The sequence below is a fragment of the Cryptotermes secundus genome, unplaced genomic scaffold (genome assembly GCF_002891405.2).
Source record: "Cryptotermes secundus unplaced genomic scaffold, Csec_1.0 scaffold50, whole genome shotgun sequence".
Taxonomy (NCBI): Eukaryota; Metazoa; Arthropoda; class Insecta; order Blattodea; family Kalotermitidae; genus Cryptotermes; species Cryptotermes secundus.
In genome coordinates, this window is record NW_019721758.1 from 452,505 (window position 1) to 479,601 (window position 27,097).

At 38.4% G+C, this 27,097-nt stretch overlaps 2 protein-coding genes across 5 annotated transcripts in view; one reads left to right on the top strand and one right to left on the bottom strand.

The window, feature by feature from the left end:
- Positions 1 to 1,748: 1,748 nt before the first annotated feature.
- LOC111875596 (transmembrane protein 115) lies at positions 1,749 to 9,624 on the bottom strand. The gene is made up of 3 exons (XM_023871954.2): positions 8,862 to 9,624; positions 8,307 to 8,483; positions 1,749 to 3,770 (listed from the first exon to the last, which is right to left on the bottom strand). Exons 1-3 carry the CDS (start codon positions 9,566 to 9,568, stop codon positions 3,542 to 3,544), a joined length of 1,113 nt encoding a protein of 370 aa, XP_023727722.1. The 5' UTR covers positions 9,569 to 9,624; the 3' UTR covers positions 1,749 to 3,541.
- A 61-nt stretch (positions 9,625 to 9,685) lies between these two features.
- LOC111875606 overlaps positions 9,686 to 27,097 on the top strand; it is a 78,128-nt gene continuing 60,716 nt past the window's right edge. For 2 of the 4 annotated variants that reach the window (XM_033755872.1, XM_033755876.1), the window contains exons 1-7: positions 9,686 to 9,921; positions 10,271 to 10,482; positions 15,366 to 15,508; positions 16,998 to 17,347; positions 19,221 to 19,365; positions 19,818 to 19,985; positions 24,531 to 24,775. In XM_033755872.1, the coding sequence (XP_033611763.1) occupies positions 10,349 to 10,482; positions 15,366 to 15,508; positions 16,998 to 17,347; positions 19,221 to 19,365; positions 19,818 to 19,985; positions 24,531 to 24,775 (1,185 nt within the window). In that variant the 5' untranslated portion in view covers positions 9,686 to 9,921; positions 10,271 to 10,348. Of the gene's footprint in view, positions 9,922 to 10,242; positions 10,483 to 15,365; positions 15,509 to 16,997; positions 17,348 to 19,220; positions 19,366 to 19,817; positions 19,986 to 24,530; positions 24,776 to 27,097 lie in introns of all 4 variants that reach the window. The other 2 variants (XM_033755873.1, XM_033755875.1) reach the window with 2 other exon arrangements.

The following is a 27,097-nucleotide window of genomic DNA, read 5'->3' on the forward strand; positions in this document are numbered from 1 at the left end:
CCATTAAAATTTCTGTTAAACCCACGTTATTTTGGTGCATTCTATTTTCACTTCACACGGGGTGTCGTCCAATGTTCCCAGGTGTTTTATTCCAGCCGCTTGCCCATCACGTTCGTAGCCTATTTTTCAGTTATGTCTGCAATATGCCCCTGGTTTGCATGTTTCCTCCACAGTGTGTGGTGTTGTCTTTACTAGTCTATACTACTATATATATATACATATACATACACTGGTGCTGGCTGCTCCCGAATTTGCTTTTTGTTTATCCTGAGTTTCATCTAGGTCATGTGGGATGGATTCTAGTTTATGATGGACAGTACTGTCCTAGCTCAGCCAGTTAAGAGTTCATTTTAACTTGATGGTTCATGCTGTATCAAAATCATTTGTAATTACACTAATTTATCTCAAGTTTTATTATTGTTTACTTTCTCACATTAAGTCTATGGCCCAGCTCAAAGCTACTCAACCAAGCTGATCTGTAGGACCCAAGATACCTGCTAAGGGAGTGAGGTATACAACACGTTATTAAAAATTATAATACAAAGGTAAAAAGGTGCTTAATTTAAGTACTATACCATGAAGACATATAGGGAAGTGGAGGTATAGGTCCACCATTACTGCTGCTTTACCCTCAGGGATTATCACCCATGGTACCTATTCGATAGGAGGCTGGTTGGGCCCCAGAGCCAGTCTGGATGCTATGAAGAAGAGAAATTTTTTCCCTCCTAGGAATCAAATTGTGGCCATCCAGCCCGTTGCTATACCAACTCAGCTACCCCAAAGCCATCATCCTTGACCTTGCATAATATAAAGGTATCTTAATAGAATTCAAGTCATAGTTGACTACTTCAACTGTATCTCTCAAATATGACCGGCCACTTTTGAGGAAAGGGTCATAGAAGAGTAAAAGAAACTTAAAGATTTCCATATTCTTAGTATTTTTGGAATGTGCATTACTTACTGGAAGAAGTCTGAAGTTAAAGGAAAAGTTGCAAAGTTTGAATATTTGGGAGTTTGGATGCCTTTCAAATGTTTCAGATATCAGCATTCTAAAATAACTATAAAAATACTCTTTTAAAATTTATGAGGTATTTTTAAAAAGGTTTTAAAACCAAGAACCATTTGTGAACCTTGTTTTCATTTTCACATCCAGTTTTCATGAATGAGACTTTGGATATTACATCATGGTAGTACACCTTGTATGGAAGGAATTCCATAACCTTAGTTCTTGTTACATGGTAGCATAGTTGGTTGAGGGGCTATGCTACAAGCCAGAAGGTTGCGGGTTCAAGTCCCGATAAGGTCATTGGATTTTTTTCAATTGACCTAACCCTTCCAGCCACACTATGGCCCTGGGGTTGACTCAGCCTCTAACAGAAATGAGTACCAGGAATTAATTAAATAATTTCCCTGTGGAGTAAAGCGCAGCTGGCACATAGGACTGACAGCCTTACTGCCATCTATGAGCTGATTGTCTAGATAATGTGGGACCCTCAACGTCTCACAACCCTATGGGCCTTCATGGCCTGTTACAGGGATAGCTTTACTTTTATGTTATGAATAATCAAGGCAATCTATGCGACTGTTGCATACTGCGCTGCACGATTAACATATATGACAGTGACTAAAAAGAATGCATCTTGATTATTCAGGGAGGGTCCTGCTCTGTTGACCAGTGCACCTCCAATGTGAGGTGCATATGAATTTTGCTGATGGGAGATAATGTTTGGAATTAAGGGAAGTTATTAACTTTGGGGACTGCTTTGACAGCATTATGTTTCATGGTGAGCAGTGCAGTCCATGCATGGGAATTTGTCAGCAGCGGGTTGCAGTTAACAGCTCCACTAGTCATTTATTCTTAATTGCAATTAGCAAGCAGCTATGTATGACACATACATGAAATGCAGATATGCTAGAAAGTGTTGGTGAAAGTTTCATGATGAAAGAGTTCCCAGCAGACACAATCCACAAATTTGGTGAATAAACTCACATCAACAGGACTCTTAGTAGACAAGGAACAAAAACTAGCACCTAGAAAATCGCTGAAACGTGTACCACAAGAGTGTGGAGTGTCAGAGTCTGGTGCAAGAAGGGCAACACAACTGAAGCTTAGACCCTATAAAACAACGCAGCTTAAAGCTGTGTGATCCAGATAGATGGGTTTATTTTTGTAACTGTTCTCTACAGTCTGTCATCAAAGGTCAGATCAATCCACAATTGACAGACTGCGTTTTCAACGCCTCCTGTAATCTGTGAATTGTAACTACTTCAATCTGGATGTCACTGGCCAATAGGCATACTGATTCATCAGCAAAATTTGTATCACAGCTAGCAGTGCACTAGTCACCATGAAGCACAGAGCTGCAAACAGAACCTTCCTGTATAATAAGGATGATATGTTAGAAGCGAAAAAATATCTGTGGGAATTCCATTATGGTAGTATCTGTTTTTGGGAAAGCATTTTCTTCATGTACTTCAATGGAATGAGACAGCTTATTTCACACAAACATAAAGTTAATAACTTCAGAAGAAGAAAGATGCAAATTTTATTAGGACATGATGTTTTACAAGCAACACAGTCTAATGTAGCTTTGCATATTTTCACCAATCTGAGTCAAGTAGCAGTGCTACCAAGAATTAGTTTCATATTTTCTCAAAACTATCCATTTTTCTTGCAGTACTTAAGACTATAAAATAAGTATAAATGTGAATATTTGACCTAATTCATTATTACAGTTCACTTCTGTCCACATCAGCATTAATAAACACATTTGGCATTCGTGACTATTAGTGTGCGCGCATGCACTCTGTATGAACAGTATGTTCTAACCATGAGGCTGTGCATAAGATCATGAGACTAACAGGACGAGCAAAGAGTGCTCCTTATTAAATGCTTCATTCTAATATATCAACAATTAGTTAATCTGTATAAACTGTTCTTTTGATAAAACATACACCAGTAACCTTTCTCATATAACAATGACCATTTTAAATGCATGTTTTTCATCAAATTTTTCCACAGGATATACATGGACACAATTACTCATTAATTTTTTTAATTCAAATTTGTTATTTCTGAAGTGTTCTTATTTGCAGGTACTTTCAGCTCTACAGATGCCAGTGAAGTGACATGCAGGAAAACTGAATGGTTCTTTTATTCCTTCACATGTGATTCTTATACATGATGGATTAAAATTTACTGGATGTACTTCCTATGTATGAATACTGCTGCATTTATTAACATGACTTTAAGGATAATGGTGCTATAACATATACCTGCTTAACTTCCATCATTTACTTTAAATACAATGTATGCAACATAACCTGCAACAATTCCATACTCAGATCAACATTCCTATTTTCTTTTTACAGGTTTAAACATAAACTGAAGTATATCTGATATTTCACACAGATAAATTTTCTTCCCAATATTATGTATAAGAATTTGATGGCTGAAGGAACCCATAAAATATTAGTAATATAGTACACAGTTCTCTGTCCTATGATATAGTTCACCACATTCCAGTCTGATTTTTCATCATCATGTTTTTGACAGTTCAGCTTCCATACTGATTGCTTTGCTTGCTGGAGCAGGTGAAGTAACTGCAGGTTTTGATGATGTTTCTTCTGAGGGCATTGTGATTGTAACACTTTGGCTTGTTAATGGACCAACAGGAACTTTGGTTCTGTCTTGTTCCCAAGAAACTGTTGATGCTGGCTGAGGTTCCACTTTGCTCAGTCTCTCACTTAGTGCCTTTAGTGCAATTTGCCTGGGGGAAAAAAAAAAAGATCACATAAGCATTCTTCTTCTCATAAAAATAAAACAAAATGACAAAAAGACTTCAATAACAAGTTTTGGAAAATTAATGTGGATGTAAATACTTAATTACCATAGTCTTATTCAATTACAGCTTTCTTATTCATTCTAAAACTTTCTGGCAGCCTTCACTAACCCTGTATTTCTTCTGAAGCTATTACTTAGTACTGTAGTAAGCAAATACACAATTACAAAAGAAATTTGATTCAGTGCACACTAAAACAGTTGTATGATTTGTTGTTGGTGCCAATGACAAAATTTTATAGTAGCAATAATTATATGATTATTACTGATAATTTAAGGACTATCCTGCACCAGGAAGTTAGCTATCATACTGACATGTGGTATCAGTGCTTGGAAAATAATTTAGCTCTGTGAACAAATAGTGTTATCTTAATAAGATCTAAAAGTTTGTGATGACAGTACTTTAGTGCAAATATTGTGTTTTTGGACATTATCCATCAACCTGTCTTTATCTAAAAACACACTCCTGTTTCTTTTCAAAACACAACATTTCAGGGACTGGATTCTGTCTCTGTCTTCAGATAAAACCTACTCAGTTGGGCCCTAGCGATAGAGCCAGTCCCTATCTCTGGAGATAGGGACTAGCTCCAGTCTCTGAAATATTGTGGTTTGAATATAAACAGGACGATGGATAATGTCAAAAAACATAATATTTGTACTAGTGTTATGTTACTATGGCATTTCCATATAATTAAGAAATTTCATAATAGTAGTACAGGTACACTGTAGCATAGTTGGTTGAGGCACTATGCTACAAGCCAGAATGTTGTGGGTTCAATTCCCTATGGAATTTTTAATTGACCTAATCCTTCCCGCTGCACTATGGCCCTGGGATCAACTCGTCCTTTAACAGAAATGAGTACCAGGAATCTTAATGGGGGTAAAGGGCAGCCAGCGCATAAGGCAGACAACCTCATTGCCATCTGTGTGCCATCTAGAGAAAATGTGGGAGCCTCAACATCCCACAACCCTATGGGCCTCCACAACCTGTTACAGGGATAGCTTTACCTTCCTACCGTTTACATAATAGTAACAAGTCCATTGTGAGATTTAATGAACGTGGAGTTCTTTCATGTCTGTTATAAAGCAGTGACAATAGATGCTGTCTGGCTTAAACTGAAGAAACTTCCAAGAAGTTGTTGGATTTGAGGTTCTCAGTCCAATGACTATGAAGAATTCTGTCTCCATGTAGTCTGATAGAATTTCACTGATATTTCAGAAGAACATTCTGGCTTCATCTTCATGGTCAAACAGTGAACTAAACTTGTAGCCAGAAAACGGTAAAAGTAAAGTAAAGTAAAGTAAAGCAAAGCTATCCCTGTAACAGGCTGTGAAGTCCCATAGGGTTGTAAGACATTGAGGGTCCCACATTATCTAGACCAGTGTTTCCCAACCTGTGGTCCGCGGACCCCTGGGGGTCCACGGGATAGTTTATTTTCATTAAACTTTATCTTATCATGTTCCTCACACCTGGGATATTTGCAATGTATATCTCTGGCTCTTGAGGCCCATGGTTGAAGTAAAATTTAACGGGACTGTTGGTACCGTTACTTCTTCCCTTTGTAAAGCAGAGGTGAATAACCAACGATTTGTGTAGCTTTTTCCAAGGACATTTTCTTTTGGCGGCCCATTGCATCTCTGACCCGTGTTTCAGGGTGGACTGCTGTCCTAGTACCTGCTGTCCGACCATTCTCCCCTCCTCCCCCACCAAATCCATCCCTCTTTGGTTGGGAATAAACCTGGGACCATTGACCACGTTTCTTATTCATTTCAGTGGCAGAGCGAACAACCCGTGTTTCTTTAGTTTTTGTGCAGTGAATTTTTATAATATTATACAAGTGTGTTTTTCTCGGTGTAATATTCAGTTTTTCTGCTTTTGTTCAAATAATTGAGTTCACAACGAAACTTCTGATTTTCAGTTTGTTCACGATCTTATTTAGATATGGATCGGTGGTTAAAGTGTGGATCATTGAAACGTAAGACAGACGATAATCCGAGTGGATCTAGTGTTGTCGAAAATAGTACCAGGGCAGATAAAGTTCCTTCCCTCAAAAAATCACGCAAATATTGTCCATCTTATTTGCAAATGGGATTTTCCGTTCTGAATAAAGACGGCGAAGACAGACCACAGTGTGTTCTTTGTTGCGAAGTGTTATCGAATGAATCTATGAAGCCGTCGAAGTTGAGACGCCACCTTGAAACGAAACATGGCGAATCAGTTAATAAGCCAATAGAATATTTTCAAAATAAGAAACTGCAACTTTGTGGTTCACAGAATTTAGTTAAGGACATTGTATGTGGAACGAAAAATGAAAAGGCTGTTCTTGCCTCTTACGAAGTCGCCCTTCTGATCGCTAGAAATGGACAACGCCATACAATCGGGGAAGATTTAATTTTGCCTGCTACAAAAACGATAACAAAGAACTTGTTTAGTGAAAAACATGCCAACGAGGTGTCTCTAATATCGTTATCTGACAATACTGTGAAAAGAAGAATCGACGAGATGGCTCAAAATGTGAAAGATATTTTGCTAGAACGGTTACGTCATAGTGAATATTTTGCGTTGCAGTTGGATGAAAGCCACGATATTTCAAATAATGCTAATTTGGTAGCTTTGGTGCGATATGAACACGAAAATAAAGTTTGTGAAGATTTTTTGTTCTGTGAATCGTTACCTCTTAATACAACTGCTGAAGCCCTTTTCAAAGTTGTCAATGACTTCATAACTACAAATACACTTCAATGGGAAAAATGTGTAGGTATCAGCACAGATGGTGCTCAGGCAATGTCGGGAATACATAATGGTTTGGTCGCACGTATCCAGAAAGTCGCACCTCTTGTTAAATGGACACATTGTTGCATACACCGCGAAGTATTAGCTGCACGCCGTATGCCCTCCAAAATGAAAATCGTTCTAGACGAGGCAGTAAAAATTGTCAATTTTATTAAAGCCCGTCCTCTTAACAGCCGATTATTTTCTGCGCTTTGTAATGAAATGGGAAGTGATCACGAACACTTATTATTGCACTCAGAAATCCGATGGCTGTCCCGGGGTAAGGTTTTGACGCGGTTGCTTGAGCTTCGAGACGAAGTAAGGTTGTTCCTCATAAACTCTAAATTTCAGTTAACACACTATTTAAATGATTTCGCATGGCTCTCCTCTCTTGCTTACTTGGCGGACATTTTTAACATCTTGAATACTCTTAACTCGAGCCTTCAAGGTACATCTGTCACCGTGTTTTCTGTGCAAGACAAGATAGAGGCAACAATCAAGAAGTTAAATTTGTGGTGCAGCCGTATCGAGAAAGGAAAATACGATTCCTTTCACATGCTGAGTGATTTCATTGATTCCAGTGAACAACCCCTTTCTAGTGATGTTGCTGAAAGTGTGATTGAACATATGAGGTCATTGGCGTCTCAACTACGTCTGTATTTTCCGTTTGGTCTTGAAAATAACGACTGGATGAAAAATCCCTTTGTAGGCTCTGAATTTGAACTTCCTTCTGCCAAGGAAGTGCAACTTATCGAGCTGTCCTGTGATTCGATGTTCAAATTGCTGTTTCCTTCGTTACCGTTACTGGAGTTTTGGTTCCAAGCTAGGTCTGTTTACCCTGAAATTTCCAAAAGGGCTGTAAGACATCTGTTGCCATTTCCCACTACATATCTGTGCGAGACAACATTTTCTCATCTTGTACACATGAAAAACAGATATAGGAACAGACTTAACGTGGAGCCAGATCTACGTCTGAAATTATCCAGTTCTGATCCTGACATTCGAAAGTTGACGTCTGAAAAACAGCACCAGCCATCACATTAGGTGTTAAATTCATAATTGATATGTTCGTAATCTTCCGAATATCTCCATTTATAACAGTATTTTATTGTCATAAATGACACATTTAGTGTTGTAAAATTTTAAGTTACTGCTTCATTTTTATGATATGTACTTGTAAAATTTAAAAATTTCCATTTTGGGTTTTATGGGGGCCACAGTGAATTAACATTCGGTACAGGGGGTCCGCAGCATCAAAAAGGTTGGGAAACATTGATCTAGACAATCGACTGAAAGATGGCGGTAAGGCTGCCGGTCGCGCTTTACTCCCCAGGAAAATTATTTGATTAATTCCTGGTACTCATTTCTTTTAGAGGCTGAGTCGACCCCAGGGCCACAGGGCGGCCAGAAGGATTAGGTCAACTGAAAAAATCCAATTTCCTCATCAGGGCTTAAAACCACGACCTTCTGGCTTGTAGCATAGTGCCCCCACCAGAAAACGGTACATAACAAATTAAGTGTGATTCTTACTGGCTGCTTGCTTGGTTCATTCTTCAATCCTGAAGAAGTATCAGTGAAATTCTGCTGGACTACACAGCATTATATCCCTAAATATAGTACACTTCCCAAAATTCATGAACAGCTTAAAATTTGACCTATTTATATCTCAAGTTACAGGCAATAGTACTCAACCTTCTCCTTTCCATGTCATGTGGATCAATGCCAGGTAAACTGATCATGATTCCTGTTGGAGCTGCTGCCATATCAAATTTCCGTATAGTCCGGCGACAGATACCAACTCGAACCAAAAACCCATGGACTGTATTGCCAAGTAGTGCAATGGGAGGCTGGAGTACATTTGGGAAGAAACTGAAATGGAATGAAGTAAAATAAGATAATTGTGGACTACTGTCTTCTAGATTGTAACATCATGCAGTCTGGTAAATAAGTATCAATGTTTCAGAGGAACCTATCTCCTAAGTACAGTTATCAGTAAAACTCATATGAACTGAAATTCATACACATATACCTGAATTTTAAACAAGAAAAATATTTGTTAAAGTCACAATAAACATCACAAGAGCTTTTTTTAGACCAATACTCATCAGCAAATCGTCCTCACAAACCTGTCAAAATTTGCACATCTGCCATGTTCTCTACTTTTCGTTAAAAAAAAAGGCACCTAGGAGCACTATAGTAGCAAGTGATGTAATAGACATTGGTATGAAATGCATAATGGGGTCAAACCTGGCAAATGTAAAGTTGTCTGCCATATCACCTCTTGTTCCATTACTGTGGTACTGATAGAACCTCAAGTAGGTCCAGCTGATTAATAATCCTGACAAAAACATTGCTGGGTATGTTCCTTCTAGTAGGCCAACCAACCAAAAGATGAGAGACATAAAGAACACACTCAATGGAATATTTCGGTTCGTTAATTTGCCAAGAGGAGTTTTCACAAGCATGTGATCTGGCATAATTTGTTTCACTGCCACAGAAACACCAGCAATGTAACCGGCTAAACCATGTATGTGTACAGTGAACAACAGATCTGTATTGAAAGTACACACATATAAAATTAGGTAGAAAAACGCACTAAGAACTGCAACGCCCATGTTGACAATTGCAAAAAATGTCATCATTTCCAATGCCCCCCACAAAGGTTCAATGAGTTTTCCACACAAACCAACTGTTATCACATCCACACATACTTCCCAAAAATGGATTTCAAGAAAACAATATGTAAAAGCAGTCCAAATCCAAAATACAGGTGGCAATAGGAAACCTGGCGTTACACTTAATACACGGACTGCCTCGTCAGAGAAAGACAGAAAATAACTACATAGTACAACAATACAAATAAATTTCACAGATGCACTAGTATTTCCTAAAAGTGCAAGAAATTGTTGTCTAATGAATGGGATATTCTTGCTAAATCCTTTGACAGAAGCCATTTCTAACCAACATGGCAACTTCTATCGGCTTATCATGAGAATTTTCTCACTGCTGCTCGATGTATGAAAAATATATCAGTCGTATCTCACACGGTCTCACATATGCGGACGATAGTTATTTTGGGATATTTTTGTCTGCACTAGTAAATTTGGAGTGCTTGAGATGTCGTTTCTCTGTAGGTGTAGGTCTTTGTAATCTTTGTAATAGAACCCAAGACATTTATGTGATCTATGTGACCTGCGGTTTATTAGTAGACGAATTCGAACAAGTTTAAATCCATTCTCTAAGACCTCTAAGACACACTGCTTGAGTGAAATGGGCGAAGAAGTGCCACTCTAATTTTGATTACCGTGTAAGTGTTCGTACTTTCTTTGATTAGGTAACTTGTGAAGGAGAGTGTTCTTTGAAATCTAAAACCATCACCCCAGTAGGATTTGTAAGGGACGGTAATATTCGTTAATTGTGGATGTCACAATATGCGTTTTGCTTATTGGTGCTATAGTTTCATAAGAAATGTAATACGTATCAGATCATCAAGGTATTACAGTGGGTTTCCACATTATTCTGATACGTAGTACTTACACATGGAACAAGATGTTATATTGTAAATAGGTTCTAACTGAAGTAAAAACTGTGTCACTGCCTGAAACGGGGAAAAATATTTTTATTACAGTGCTGTCATATAAAATTTTGCTTCATAGTTGCTGTTGTGATGGAATGAGAACAGGAGTTAGCCAGTAGCTAGATTAACCCTAGCTGTTACTGGCTTAAAATTCACCATGTCAGGAACAGAAGCAGGTGCATCATTGGATCAACATTTATTCCAGCTGACATGCCTTATTTCAGCCAGGGACATTAAACTTTCAGCTCACAGCGAAGTTGGAAACAGACAGTTACTTGCACTAGTCATGGGGTAAGTTGAACTGGATACTGATGTGTGGCATGATGCTTAAAATGTATTTGGGAAACTCCTTAAATGAGATGTGGGAGGTGCTGGTGTAGCCTGTGTGAAAGAGTTGTGGAACCTCACTTAACGAGCATAATTCGTTCCAGAATCTTACTCGTAATGCGAAACACTCGTTAAGAGAAAATTTTTCCCATATAAACTAATGTAAAATACGATAATGCATTCCATGCCGAAAGAAATACTCAAAAAATTTTATGTATAACGTTTATTCAAAGAAAATTATATATACATTGTTAAGGAGTGTGAATCATCTTCATCTTTTCTTCTATGCAGAATGAACCAACCTGGAATGCGAATTCGGTTTGCAGAAAACAAAAAAAAAAATCTAAATAATTAGTTTATTATTTATGATACATATCAAATTCTTTTTTACTAGAAAGGTGTCTAGAGACATTTGTTTTTGCCAACGCTTCAAAATTGGGTGAAAATGCAACACAGCATTATCATTAAATAAATTTGTAGCGTGCACAGCCACTGCCTTATTAGGGTGATGCTTCTCAATGTCCAATGCAACAGTTTCCCATGCTTTCAGCATTTCTCTTATCGCGCCAGAAGATTGTTGCTTTGTTGTTATCTCCTCCTCCTCTGACAAAGTCTCCTCCATAACTTCTTGCTGTGAAACACAATGGACCTCCAAATCGTGCAAATCGTTGATGTAGACTGATTGTATGTGCGTGCTAGATCAGCCACACTCACACCTCGTTCTCGCTTTTCAATGATTTTACGTTTCATTTCTAAGGTTATTTTTATTCTCTTATGGCTGTCTTTTTGCGGCTTTTTCTTCAGGGACATTTTTGCAAGGGTTATTAAACTTTGCACAAAAAAAAGTCTCAAATAATATGTCTGAACACAAGTTTGGAAAAATGTGTGTTCACAAGCGACACTAAGATGCTAGCGGAACGAGTGCTAAACACAGACTGATGTAGCAAGTGCACAATCCAGGACTTCCCCTCTTGTCACTCGTTATGTGAGTCATTTTTTTACAATTTGTTTTGTTCGTTATGCGAATTACTCGTTATGAGAGGTGCTCGTTAAGCAAGGTTTTGGTTTTGTGTGTGTTAAGTTACTTTCCTCTATATTTTATTTTCAGTGTGACCATGGTATTAAATTAGAATCGCTTCATAATAATTAGTTAAATTTTGTATCTGATACTTGATTTGGTCAGAAGTAGATATGAGTTAGAATGTTTTCATGAAAGTTAGCCTGCAGGAGTTAAGTAAATGGAGAAAGGAGAAAATTCTTAATTTTCTCTTTGTCTAATAAAGCAGGATGGTCAAAATAGGTGGGTCATGTTGCACAAGATACATCCAAAATTTTAGTAGGGACACTGTGTAATAGGTTGCTTTTGATGTCAAGGGAGCAAAAATATGGAAGCAGATCTTGTGGGAAATAGGATCTGTTATTGTAAATCAGATTTAACTGACTGAAGACAGGGGCCAGTGGTGGGTTCATAATACTCTGTTGATGAATACCTGTTGTCTAGAAAATAACTTATGTATCTTTAAATAGCCTTGTGTGTAGTCACTGTGTATTCTTGGTTTCTCTTGTGTGAGAACTCCATTGGGACTGTACATATGTTTTGTATTTATATGACATGTTCCACATCCTACAGTCATTTTGACTAACTTTGGATCCAGGCAGTGCAATTGGAGCTGAATATTTTCCTCTATTTTCCTATTTCCATCAGTGAGGAAATATTTTTAATGACATTTGTTCCTATGGAGGATGCACTGGTTAATGATCTTCTCTTGTGAAGGATTTATAGTTGCTGGCAAAATTGAATGCACATAGCTAATGTTGGTGAATAGTGAACCATGAGGAACAATATGAAGGAAAATAAAATGTTTGATGTAATGATGAATGTCCACGAGCAGGTCCAGAAATATCAGTCCATAATTTAACCATCAGTTTGGAATCTCAAGAACATGAGATTCCTGTGTGGTAAAAATGTTATAATGAAAGGTGTGTGGTATAATTATTAGATAAAGATTCATCCATATGTTACATTTACAAATTAACTACACAGTTAACTTCAACAGCCCTTGTCAGAGAGTCTTTGGTTTTAAGTTTCTGTGTTTACTGACAGCTGTTGGTTCCTTCTAATTGGTTATATAAACAGGATAATAATTGCTGGTGTACATGCAATCATCCTTAAATATACATATACCCTCAGCATTTGCATGTCATAAATGCATAAAACCTTTGCTTTCAAAATCAGCAATTCCTGACAAATCTTTAGTTTGGAGTTGTTTCATTCTTACATCATTTAATTGTTCTGTTTCAACTGCTGAAATTATCTGATATTGGCTGGAGTAGGCAGATGATTGTGGAACAGTAGGCTTTCTTGATTCCTGGGTTATTTAATGACACTAAACTATAGAAGTTACAGTTTCTGATGGGATGGAATGTGTTCATGAATTGTGAGTAGGTGAGAATGTGGAAGGATGTGATATACACTGTTTGAAAAAACTACTCTTGCTGTGTGCCTGGATAAACGAAAGGCTGGGCCAGAACAGTTTGTGACCTGCCCAATATTCTAACCACATGTTTCCCAAATACAAGTTAATGTCATTACCATTATGTGACTGCCCACTAGTAGAGTGTTGATGAGATTTTGGAAGGGGGTGGTGGCATTGGCCTATTTGGTGGTGCTGTCCTGACATTTGCTTGAAGAAACTAAATGTAACTGCAGAGAGCCTTAGGATAACTGGTTCTTAAGCCAGTATTTGAACCATGTATCTCCAGAGCACAAGTCAGGCATGATGTCATATGCCAGCCTGCTTATTATGTACTGAGTATGAGAAAATATGTGGGTTCATCATGAAAGACAGTGCTAGCACATACAATGCTGACAGCAGCAAGTGATAAGTCATACATTGTATCCTCTGCATTCTTGCTATTTAAATCATTTTGGAAGAAACCAGAGAATGAAGCTAACCAAAACCATCATTACATAGGAAGAGTTGAAAGAAACTGTATTAATTTCTGCTATACTGAGGGGTGCAGTGTCATTTTTATCTCTGAGTACCTTTGTAAGCTGTGTAATATATGTGTAAGCAAAGGTTAATAACAGTAATGTGTCTTGCCACCTGCTTATGGTGGTTTCTTTCTTGGCTTAGTCTTTTGACATTGAAGATGGAGGTGACATGTTCCTCCAATATGTTGGTTGTGGACTACGCAATGTTATATTCCAGTGCGTAGAACTCTTCGTAACTACTGTGAGAACCTCCGATCCCACATAGTTATTTTATTGCTCTGGTTTTACACTTGTTTGTAACTCTTTTATCACATGTGTGACCCATTCAGCTATAGTGGTCATGTCAGTGTGTAAGAGGTGAACCTTTTAAAATACAGTGACCCATTATTTGTCTTACACCATAACAGCAGCATATTATAGCATGTGAAATATATGCACCTAGTTTTGCTTCAGAAATTTGAGGCTCTCACACTGGTGAATGTAAAGATTATTGTCTTCTTGTATGTGACGGCATGTAGTCTGGTGTAAGCATCAGCATTTCAGAGTAACCTGCTGTCTTCATCTTCAGGGTATCCAGGGTGCCCGGAATCATGTACTATTCATCTTCCTCTTGCCTTCCTCCTTGGAAACATTTTTATTCACCTCCTTCTCCTCTGGAAGACATTCTTTTTCCTCATTTCTGTTCTTCCTAGTATTTTATTCCACCCATTGGCACACGGTAACGTAGTTGGTTGAGGCACTGTGCTACAAGCCGGAAGGTTGTGGGATTGAATTTTGATGAGGTCATTGGATGTTTTCAATTTACCTAATCCTTCCAGACTCACTATGGCCCTGGTGTCAACTCAGCCTCTAACAGAAATGAGTACCATGCATATTCTTGGAATGTTTTTGGGGTGTAAAGGGCGGCCGGCGCATAAGGCTGACAACCTTACCGCCATCTCTGAGCTGATTGTCTAGAAAATATGGGAACCTCAACATCTCACAACCCTATGGACCTCCATGGTCTGTTACAGGGATACCTTTACTTACCCCTTTTAATGGCCTGAGTTTTCCATGCAGCTTATTCTTTTGTGGAGGTGTAAGTTTCCTCTAGAATTCTGGTAACTTTCTCCCAGGCAATATGGTGTAACATTCCAGAAGACAGTAATCTTTAGTTGTACTTCTCATCACTCATTGATGTGTGTGTGCATGTGAGCATCTTTTTCCACTTTCTTATAACCCCAGGTTTGCTGATGTGTTCCATATTCTTCATGTTGTAAAGTGAGGTGAATTGTTAATGTTTCACTGTTTGCTGCTCTTTACCACATGTATATTTCTTTCATGTCTGTTTGATAGTCATGGGTGGCTTGCAAAGCTTATTGCACCAAAGCCCCAGTAACTGCCTCTTAAGGTTCCTGACAGGCCCCATAAGCTACCATAGCAGTGTGCAATACTGCATTTACACTTTATCTTGTCCCTACTTCTAACACTGTTCATCCGTTCCCACCACTCTCATGACAAGAAAATGGGGCTGATTTTCCTGATGCTGAAGATGTTGACTAAATGAACACTTAAGAAACCACAGGTCTGTGTGCCATCTTTTGATTTGGTGTTGATAAAACGTGGACCAATAACAATCATTCCATTATAGTTTAGTGTTGAGGTTGCTCCTGTGTTTGGTGATTGCACCATGTAGAAGCGGTTTGTATTTCAGATGTTTTCAAGATCATTACTTTCTCCATATTTAAGGCGAAGTGACTACCCCATAGAATCTCCAAAACATTGGCCGTGCAGCTCAATTCTGTGTGGTCCCATACCCCAAAACATGATCATCACTGTTTCATTATAATGTTATTTGTGTTTTTCATTCCAGTTCTGGTAATATAGCCTTCTACTATTTATCAGGGGAGGCAGATGAGCTTCCTGTGATGAGACAGATACCATGGTTTATGGACAGCAACAAGAGAATAACAGCATTGTGTTTTGATCCTTCAGGTTCTTGGCTTCTAGTTGCTGGTGAGGTGAAGGTTATGTTGTTTTTACATTTCCAGTTTTGATCTTGTGAACTATTTTTATATTTTTTTAAATTAAAATAAGCTGTACACAACTGCTATATTGTACCTGTTGTTTGTAGCAGGATCATCAGTTTTTGAAGGGACTGGGACTGTTGTACAATGCAGCTAGTAGCTACACTATATAGTGTTGAATGGTAGAATGCCTGATGAATTGGAAGTGATTCAGAAGGAAAGGGTTTGTAGCGCAAACAATGTAGTATCTTGGCATTTGCTTGGAGGGACTGAGGAAAACAGTAAAAACCGTAGTAAAGATAGCCAGTGCCCTTATTGAGATTCAAATTTAACACCTGCCAGATACAAGTGTAGAGTCTTCCTGCTACATCAGCCTTCATGGTGATTACCATTGTAACTGCAGCATTTCTGTTTATACATCTGAAGTTATTTTACATTCCTTATAAATTTAATTCTGGCCACAGGGTAAAATTTTATGAGCTTGGATAGCTCAGTCAGTATAGTGGTGGCTGTTACCTGAAGAACCGGGGTTTATCCTGGCAGGAGTAGGAATATTTCTCTTTGCTACCATGTCCAGGCTTGCACCAGGATCCACCCAGTGTTCCCTTTAATGGGTACTGGGGAGACTTTTCGGTCTCAAATAAAGTGCTCAGAACATGAAGCTGGCCACATACCTTCATATATCGCTGAGATGGTCAGTGAATGGAGCTATACTTCCACTCTGCCTTATGTTTGACATCATTTGTGATATGGTGTAACATTTTTTCCCTGCAGATACTGATTGTATTTTCATATTAATAATCCTGTTATTGCAAAACCATTTTTTTTATGTTTTGCTCTTATTGTGTTGGATTAAATGAAATCAGAAAAGAAAGGCCCTTTATTCATCAGTTAAATTAATCAAACAGTTCTGAAAGGCCTGGAGGTATGAATTAGAGGAATTTGTCATTGTAGAGTTTTTTGGTTATAGCATTTTGTTGAAATTTTAAGTATAACTGGATACTGAAGGAACTTATTGCTCCCATCCTTAGAGCTCAAGGCTTAGAAACATAGTGATTTTAAAATGTTGACATGCTGCAATGCCCAGAAGACGGCCTAGTGAATATGAACCTTCACAAGGACCCGATATCCCATAAAGGAATTTATACAAAACTAATGTAACACCAGTTGAGTATTTCACAGTAAGTTTCATCATTTGTTGTATAAGTCTGCATACTGTTAACTTCATGCGTTTTTATTTATGTAAAAGTGGTAATGTGGTAATGTACGTACAGGAAAACGAATGCAATTAAGGTCATGTTATGTATGTTATTACAATACATTCTTGATTTATGGATTACTGTGGGCGCAAAATTCGGTAATACTCTCCTGTTTCTAGCTTTCGAATACACCGTTCTTTTAAAAAAGTGTTATTTTATATATTACACCTTTTTTTAGTTACAATCGAGACATCACATTTCATCTTTTTAAATTTTCAGGTTATGATGGCTCAATTTTCATCATTCCAGCACTCTCCCTGGTTGATCCGAATGCTGTGTTAGATCATCGATGGTCATCTACTGATTTAACATCATTTCCTTCTCCATTATTACATGCTAATCCTTCAAATTCTGGTATCACAAATCTGCAACGTTCCTACCCCACATCAATAGTATGGTGGCAGAGCCTGTTGGAGTGTCATCATATGGCCATCATGGGAACAGACTGTGGGGATATTATTTTTATTAGTTTAACCACAGGACTTCAAGTTGGTATTACTTTTATCCAAGCTACTATAGCAATGTTGCATATCTGCCAGGACGACAGCCTTGATTCTGTTTTCCTCTTGGTGAGTTAGTGTTCATGTTGACTTAAGGTTCATCTTTTATAATATAACATTTCTGTCTCTTCAGGTTTCTCCTTTTTATCCTCTCTACTTGGTAGTTGCTACGAGGCAACATAAGGAATATAATGCATGAAGTGATCTATGTTCGCCACTGTTTTGTTACTGATGACCATATGTGGTTTAATACATGAAATGATCTATTTAGTAGTTACAGGCTTGCCAGCATGGTTGTTTTTGAGCCAGTACACATACCAGCAAACATATCAGAAGTTAAAAAGTCACACATCTGCTGGAGCATTGTATGCTTTGATGTTAAGGTTAAAACTCAGCGTGAAAGTACCAGCAACCCCCCCCCCTTTCGTCTTAAAAAAATGAGCTGTTTATCACCATGCAGTGAAAATCCTGTAAATAAACCAATTTCATGTGCTGGGTGTCGTTTAATTTTTTGGAACGTGAATTTAGTGAAGTAACAATAGTCCACTGTTTTTATTTTTTTTTCTTTTGCATGTATAGGCTGACTGCCTGCGTGGTCTAGTGGTCAGAGTTCCTGGCTACAGATCCAGAGGTCCCGGGTTCGATTCTCGGCGCCACCACATTTTCTGAGAAGAATGGAATCCACTCAGCCTCATGAGGATAATTGAGGAGTTATTTCAAGGAAATGGTGGCTCTGGTTTAGAAAACTGAAATTAACAGCCATGGGGATTCGTTGCGCTGACCACGCAAGACCCTCTGTCTGCTAAAGTTGCCACTAACTTTGCTGACAAGTGGCGGTTGCTTGGTCGGTATAGTTTACTTGTGGACTAACACCACGGAGTTTGGTTTTTATTTGATGTATAGGCTGAATGTAATATAGTTACAAGCTGTAAGTAGTAGTTTATTAATGATGTGTAACATAGTGAATAAGAAGTACATATTTGTATCAAGTTTACTGTAACAGAAACCTTGGCAAAAAAGGATACTTCAGCTAGTTTTACTATATATTTTATTTTTAATTTATTGTCACTTAGTGGCTTAGACTGTATAGCATTGCAAGATAGCATGATTAATGAATGATTAATTCGAGAGGATGTGGCCTGTTTGAAAACACTCTTAATAATCAGTTAGTGAATTGTGCAGTGAATTCTTCACAAGTACATGTTTGTGATTCTTACGAATGTGGGAAAGCCGAATAATAGTTATGATGTAAGCAAGCATCACATATGAAGAATTAAAAAAAAAATGGACAGAAATTCCTGCTTTACTGAGGAGAAGAATCCTCTATAAGTTTCTAATAAAATATTAAGATGGGCTGGTAGGGCGTAAGGTTCCAATATTTGTATGGATTTTCTTTTTCTGGGAAATCACCGTGTGAAAGGAGACAAATTTCAAGACAAAGGCACAAGACAGAGGGCAGTGAATTTTATTTAAATAGACTGTGATGATGAGTCAAGGCTGAGGTAATCTGAATAGGGTCCTGCTATGGCACCTATTCCAGCAGGATTTCATGATACTAGGGTGTTTTGAAGGTACATGTGTTCTTCAAAATCTAAACTGATAATTTGTTTAACATCCATAATAGTTACACAGGCACAATTGGACTGATCAGTTAAAATATCCTAACAGTACATGTCAATAACTCAAAATGTACAAAATGATGAATAATAGAATCCCTTTTTGATCAGTAACCCCTTGCTATAGCTTACCAACCATGGATGACAGCTCCCAGCAGTTCAGTATAAGGGAATAAATATACTTAAAGCACCAAAAACACAAGTCAGCCATGTGAAACGAAGCATCACACATCAACTGAATGCAGTGTCATAGAGAACTTTTAAGGATAACTGATTCTTTTTGAAAGCCCATTCCCACAAGTCTGTTCCTTCTTTCTGCCATTTAGATCACAAGTGACAGCAGGTCACAGTGGAAACTACTGTTGGAACAGCGAGAAACAGGTTATGGCTGGCCAATTGATAGTTCAGGTTCTGCAGTTAAAGTTGTCACATCAAACAGTGAACCCAGCTCCAGCAGTCATGCCAATCTGGGTGAGTTTAGCAGGTTTTTAAATATAGATATAATGTATATGGGAATATGAATTGAGTAAAGAACTGTTCCATTTAATTGTGACAATTGTCATTGGTGAGAGGCACTATGCTACAAGCCAGAATGTTGCAGGTTCAAGTCCTGATGAGGTCATTGGATTTTTCAATTTACCTAATAATCCTTCCAGCCGCACTATGGCCCTGGGGTCTACTCAGCCTCTAACAGAAATGAGTACCAGGAATGTTCTTGGAATGTTCTTGGGGGTAAAGGGCGGCCGGCATGTAGGGCTGACAACCTTGCCACCATCTATGAGCTGATTGTCTAGGTAATGTGGGACCCTCAACATCTCACAACCCTATGGGCCTCCACAGCCTGCTACAGGGATACCTTTACTTACGTTGACTTATTTGTCATTTGTGCAGATTAATACAATATGGCATACTGTTCTTTTAAGGTTTGGAATTTGGGAACAGAAGTGGTTCATACTTACCTACAACAAGATCCAGATTGCAGGGTTTGAAGCAGCTTTCATTTGAGAAGTTGATAAGTTTGCGACAGAGGCTGGCAGAGACAAGGTCAAAAGGAGCTTCAGCAATGGCAGTAAATGTCCATTTTCGAAGAGGTAGATATTTTTTAAAATCTAGATTTATGCATGTAATTTGTTCAGGCAACAGGTATACACCGGGTGTATACAGTATCCCATGCGAGTGCGACAAGGTCTATATTGGGCAGACAGGCTGTTCTGTGGACACGAGGTTGAAGGATCATCAGCAGCACATCTGTCTCGAACATCTGGAGAAGTTAGCTGTGGCTGAACACGGCATCGATTTGGGACACTGCATTCAGCTTCAGAATACTTCCATCCTCGCCACCAAGACCTGTTATATGGATCGCATCATTAGGGAGGCGAGATTGAACTCCATCATGACAATGTGAACAGAGAGGGGGGGTTTGTCTCAGCAAGTCATGGAAGCCTCTCATCTGTTCCCTCAAGAAAACTCCGAGATATGATGCCAGATCCACAAGGCTACTCAGGTCCATCACAGCCTCCAAGCTGCAGGGTTAATGCCCTCCATTTAACCTTCCCTTCTCTCCACCTGACACATACTGTATACCTGCTCTGGCCTGCTACCTGCTGGCCACTTAACCAGACTCTTTCCCCTCCCCCTCTCTACCATTTCCCTGTGTAGCCCCACTCACTTCCCTCCTCTTATACTTGTACAGCTGTGTTTACTCGACTGGACTCAGTCTGTTGCACCTGCTCAAGCTGGTTTGCTCGTGGATTTCTTCTTGTATTCTACCCTGAAGATGGAGGTGATACATTCCTCCAAAACGTTGGTTAACACAATTTCTACATGGCGCCACTGTGAAAACCTCAAATCTTACAACAGTTATATAAATTAAGCTATTATTACATATTTCCAGTGTTATGGAATTGTTATATGAACCTTTTTCTTCTTTAACTAACTCCCTGGAATTGGCCGCACCATAGCTCAAGTGGTTAGTCGCTTGCCACCGCAGTGGCAGGGGTTCAATCCTGGGTCTGGTCAAGTGGGATTTGTGGTGGACAAAGTGGCACTGGGGCAGGTTTTCTCCAAGTACTTCGGTTTCCCCTGCCAATCTTCATTCCACCAATTGCTCCACATCACCCTCACCTATCACCTGGGACTGGTACAATAGGCCAGATGTGGCCGCAGTGCAAGGGACTTAGTCCCACACCACTAGCAATAAAAAAAACTCCCTGGAATACAGTCCTTGTGTAACCAATGGCTGCCCACCTAATCAAAAAATTATTTGTCGCTTATCACTCAGTCATGGAGCTTCGCCTTCTTGAGAACCCGCCAATTGTGCAGCTACTCAAGAACTTCCCAGCATTTTATGAAACCCAAAGGTTCGTTACCATGTTCACAAGAGCTCTCCACTGGTCCCTGTTCTGAGCAAGATCAATCCAATCCATACCACCCCATCCTATCTCTCTTAAGATCCATTTTAATACTATCCACCCACATACATTTGGTCTTCCTAGTGGTCTTCTTCCTCCTGGCTACCCCACAAATATCCTATATGCATTCCTCTTCATCTCAATTCATGCTACATTCCCTGCCCATCGCATCCTCCTTGACTTGATCATCCTAATTATACTTGGAGTAGAGTACAAGTTATGAAGCTCCTCATTATGCAGTTTTTTCCAAGCTCCTGTCACTTCATCTCTTTTCAGCCCAAATATTCTCAACAACCTGTTCTGAAAAACCCTCAGTCTACATTCCTCTCTTATGTCAGAGACCAAGTTTCACACCCATACAGAACCACAGGCAAAACTGAAGTTTTGTATATTATAATTTTTATGTTTTTGCACAGCAGACGAGAAGACAGAAAGTTCTGGACTGAATGGTAGCAAGCACAACCTGAGTTCAGTCTCCTCTTGATTTCCTCCTGAATGAAGTTTTGATTTGTTATCACAGTTCCCGAATATCTGAACTGTACCACATTTTCAAACATCTGTTTCCTATTGATATGTTGGGTTTTTGGACTCTATCCATCGTCCTGGTTTTTAAGATAACAAATAAAAACACGACGTTTCGGAAACTGGATCTGTTTCCGTCCTCAGGTGAAGGAAAACACCTATTCAGTTGGGTCCCTTAGAAAGAGCTAGCCTCAATCACTGGACAAACCGATGTCACAAAACATGAAGATTATAAAAACCTGAGACCAGGCTAAGTCCATGAGAGCTAATAAGAAAAATATTCATAACAAATTGTAGCAAACACCATATNTTTTTATTTGTTATCTTAAAAACCAGGACGATGGATAAAGTCCAAAAACCCAACATATCAGTGTGTTATACACCATCGTCAGAATCCTATAGTAACTACTTGTATAACCGGTATGGACCCGGTATTTACCCTTCTTTTAGAAAATTAGAACGCCTGAAAATTCAGTTAGCGAAAACCCTCAATCATATAACTTTCCTCAGGAGATGCAAATCTCAGGGTATCATCCCCAAAGCCTTCTCTGTAAAGACGCCCTTCAATAGTCGACGGACCTCCAAAATTGCCTTACGTGCCAGCCAGGCACTTCTTAGGGATAGGTTACACTATCATTGGCATAAGAAGACTTCCCAACTATATGGTGTTTGCTACAATTTGTTATGAATATTTTTCTTATTAGCTCTCATGGACTTAGCCTGGTCTCAGGTTTTTATAATCTTCATGTTTTGTGACATCGGTTTGTCCAGTGATTGAGGCTAGCTCCTTCTAAGGGACCCAACTGAATAGGTGTTTTCCTTCACCTGAGGATGGAAACAGATCCAGTTTCCAAAACGTCGTGTTTTTATTTGTTATCTTAAAAACCAGGACGATGGATAGAGTCCAAAAACCCAACATATCAGTGTGTTATACACCATCGTCAGAATCCTATAGTAACTATCTGTTTCCTATCTTTATGCCATGATTTTGCCCTGCATTATGGTGATGAGACAGAACATCTGCTTTGTTTTCTCTGTATTTACTTCTAGACCAACCTCCTTACTTGCATCAATTAAAGTGTGTGTTTTTTCTCTTTGTGATATCCATATTATCACCCAGTAGATTCACATCATCAGTATAGACCAACAGCTGATGTGTCCCATTTAATTTCAATTCCACCTGGTTTTCCTGGACCTTCCTAATGGCATATTCTAAAGCAAAGTTGAAATGAGTGGTGATGAAGGATCTCCTTGTTTTTGACCATTCTGGATAGTGAAATTATCAGGCAAATGTTTACCTATATGGACTTTACCATATGTTTTGTTTAAACACATTTTAATCAACCTATCTACATAGTTTTGTGGGTACCCCAGATTGTGTCAGAATATTGTACAATACTTCCCTCCTAACTGAATCATAGGCTTTCTTGAAGTCTATGAATAGCTGATGTACTGTCTCATTGTACTCCCATTTTTTTTTTCTCCAGTATCTGACAAATGCAAAAGATCTGATCAGTAGTTGATCTGTTATTTTGAAACTCACACTGATGATCCACAATAGTTTCGTGTATGTATGGACTCAACCTTGAGAGAAGAATATTGGATAAAATTTTGTATGAAGTTGATAGCAGTGATATCCCATGAAAATTAGTACAGTTTTATCACCCTTCTTGTGAACTGGTACAGTAATAGACTTCTTCCACTGAACAGGTAATTTTTCCTTATTCAAAATAGAATTAATTAGCTTATGGATCTTAGAACATAATATATCACCTCCTGCTTGAATAAGTTCTGCCGGAATTTGATAACTTCCTGCCGATTTATACCATTTCAATTTTGCAGTAGCAATTTCAACCTCAAAAGGGCTAGAATCGGGTACCAATGGCTCAGCTGTATGGATTTCTATCTGCCTAACATCACTGACCCTATGTACATTCAATAACTGAAAGAAGTAATTTTTTCACCTATTCAAAATATTTTGGGAATCTGCAAGCAGATCACCGTTCTCACCCTTCACTAAGTTACTTCTAGTTTGATGACCCTTCTTATTTTCACATTTTTTTTCCATACTGAGAAATATTTCTGTAACAGACATGTTCAGGTTCCTTTCCCTCTTATTAAAATTTTAATAATTTGTGGAGCCAAATAGTACACAAAAACATGTTTTCCCATATTTGTAACCTCTATTAATACTTAATAATGTGCCTGATACTGTCTTTCATGACTATGTAGTCTGTCTTTATGAACAAACAGTTGTTCCATTTAATCTGATAATTAAGTAATTAATCTGTCCCACTTAATGGGACACCATTATTCTGTAGAAGTTAATGTTTAATGATAAATAGTCAGTTAACAGCATTAGTTAATTGACCTGGTACTATAATGTTACATGAATTTCTTAAGACATTGCTTTGACATCTGATATTAAGAATACATTAGTTGCGTGCTCTTTCTCAGAATATTTACCCTGAATCTTTAAGATTACACAGTTTACTTAAACAGTGTACCTAGTATTAGTGCAAAAGTTGCATAGAATGTGGAAATGTTTCCATTTCAGCTTACATTACAGTTGTTATTTTAGCACTGCAGTGTTTGTCAGTACATTGGAAAGCCTTTAGCATTCTACAGTGCTTATTCCTGAAGGCTGACATTATATATGAAACCCCATCCATGAAAACCTAAGGACAAGAATAACTTAAACAGTGTTTTGGTTCCTTTGGCCACTAGAAAGCAGTGGAAGCAGTATTGATGATACAGGATGTTCTTCATACTCGGCCTCTGAATCTACTGCTGCAGAAGGCTCTGATATGCCTCCTGTACACCATGTTACCACTGGACCACAGCCTGAGAGATTAAGTTCAGAAGTTGGTGACACATTTCTGTGCCCTCAGTATGCAAGAGGTCGGCATCTGCTTTCTGGGTATCATGCTCCTACTAATATCCTTTCGGTAAATATTATTGTGACAAAAACTATATCTTATTTTAGATATCTGAATATTCATTACATTAAGAGTGGTAGTTTCATTTAGTCATCAGCTCAGAATAGGAATATGGCTTTATGGGACAGTGGACTACATTTACATACAATTTGTCTTGCATTACCAGTGGTTATTGTAGGTTGCAGACCTAGTAGTATCACAGTTTTCCAAAAAGATCTGATAAGTTTGGGACGTTTATATTCTGTTCTGTTCTCATCATTTCTTTTTTCTGTATGATATATTTCTGTATTATGTGTTGTCAATTTTTTTCATACTTTATGCAGGTGGTTACCACTATTTTTAAGAAAGATATGTTGGTAAATTAATATTCTTCCTAAAAGTAATTTGGTCATGACAGTTAACCATTTCTTCCTAGGGGTGGTATATTGAGGAAAGTCTACATAATTACATCCTAATTACTTTCGTCTGAAGAGGCAGGATATAGTTTGTTTGTTGAAGGTATCTTGTTACAGTGTTAAAATTAGAATAAGTACACACTTAATGGAATTTAATTACACATACACCACATAGGTTATGGACATTAGGTATCTTTTGTGTATGTGTGTGCATGCGTGCGTGTAAAGAAAATGTGTCAAATAGTCATTTCATAGTAATCTTTTCTGTGTTACTAATCAAGTATGTAGTAGCATGATTTCTTATTCATGAATTTTGGTAAATATTATTTAAGATCAGAAAATTGATGTCAAACAGCTGTGATGTCATGAGTTAACACAATTATAGGGCAAAGTGAAACTTCTAGTTCCTGTAGCTCTCACACTTATCAGTTGGAATGTGCCACCCTGGTATTTGCAGTATGCCAGATTTGAAAACTGTTGTTTATTTACTTCTTATAAACATAATTGATGATTCTGTGTTGGTATTATTAAACCCCACAGAAGAAAATATCCATATATATTAATAACATTATGAGAATGGAGGGTTCTCTCTACTGGGATATAATTCATTGTAGCCTATTGAGAGTCAACAGACTACATGGCATTGTATCCTGGAAGACAAAACTCCTCATAACCACCACTGTGAGAATCTCAAATCCTACAACATTATGGAAAAATTGTTGTTTCCATTGTCTGAGTGGAAGGTGTGTAGTGACGTTTTGAAGGATGGCTCTTTTCTCCATGTTCATGTAAAAGGAAGGGTGTGTACTCTGTTAGTCCATTAAACAAAGCTGATATTTATATTGAATTGCTCGGAGTTTTCATCCATGGTTGGTAAGCAAGGGGATGTTGGTCAAAAAGGGATTGTATTGTACATTGTCTTATATAATGTTTTGTACATTTTTAAGAGTTGTTGACATGTAATGTTTGTTTGTTTTCACCTGACTTGTCCAGTTGTACCTGTGTAATGGTTATGAATGTTAACTCAGTTATCAATTAATGCTAGGCTTATAACCCTATTTATAACCCTATGCGCAAATCAGCTCGCTCTGTCTTCAGTAGTCTACACGTTGACCGCAACAGTGTTAACAGATTAATGCGATTAGGGTTATAAAGTGTGAAACCCCGCAACTGTGTAATAATTAATTGTAGCAGTTACTTGTAGATTGTTGAATAAACCAATTAACGGTCTCTACGGCGTATTCAGTAACGAAACACGTTACATTGGTTTTTTTACTTAGAAGAGCTGCAGAACTTAATGGCTTTAGCAACAACATGCCCTTCTTGATACAGAACCTACTTCTAGATCTATTTTACTTTCTAATGATTTGAAATAACTTTTTCTGATAGATCCCACAGATTAGATACCAGTTCCTTCTTCTTAAAGATGGAGGCAGGGCCAGTCTTTGATGTATATCATACATATTGTGACATGTTGTGCAATGGAGGACAACCCCTCTCTACCCAGCAGTGACGTGGCAACTCTGGCCACAGTGACGTGGTGGATGAGTCAGCGCTCTGTCCCCCCCCCTCCGCGGTGACGTAAGACCCAACGCAGCTGTGACACGGGTAACAGCCAACAGCAGTACCGATTGCATAACAGGCAAGCACTGCGACTGTATAAGTGAACCACACTGCCTACGGAGTTGAGTTGAAATGTGGCCGTTGCCGAGTGCAGTTGAAGTTAGTTAAAAAGTGTATCAGCCGCCGAAGTGAGTTCTCGAGCCAGCAGCCTACGAGTTGAGTTGGAATCTAACAGCAGTCATGGAAAGAAGAACCGGACGCGTGTGTGAGAATTAGTGATAGTTCGTGATAACCGAGTAATAATTGGGAGTGTGTGATACAGTGACACTTATATAGCTCCCTTATCGTAATTAGTACGTGTAGCCTAATGAAG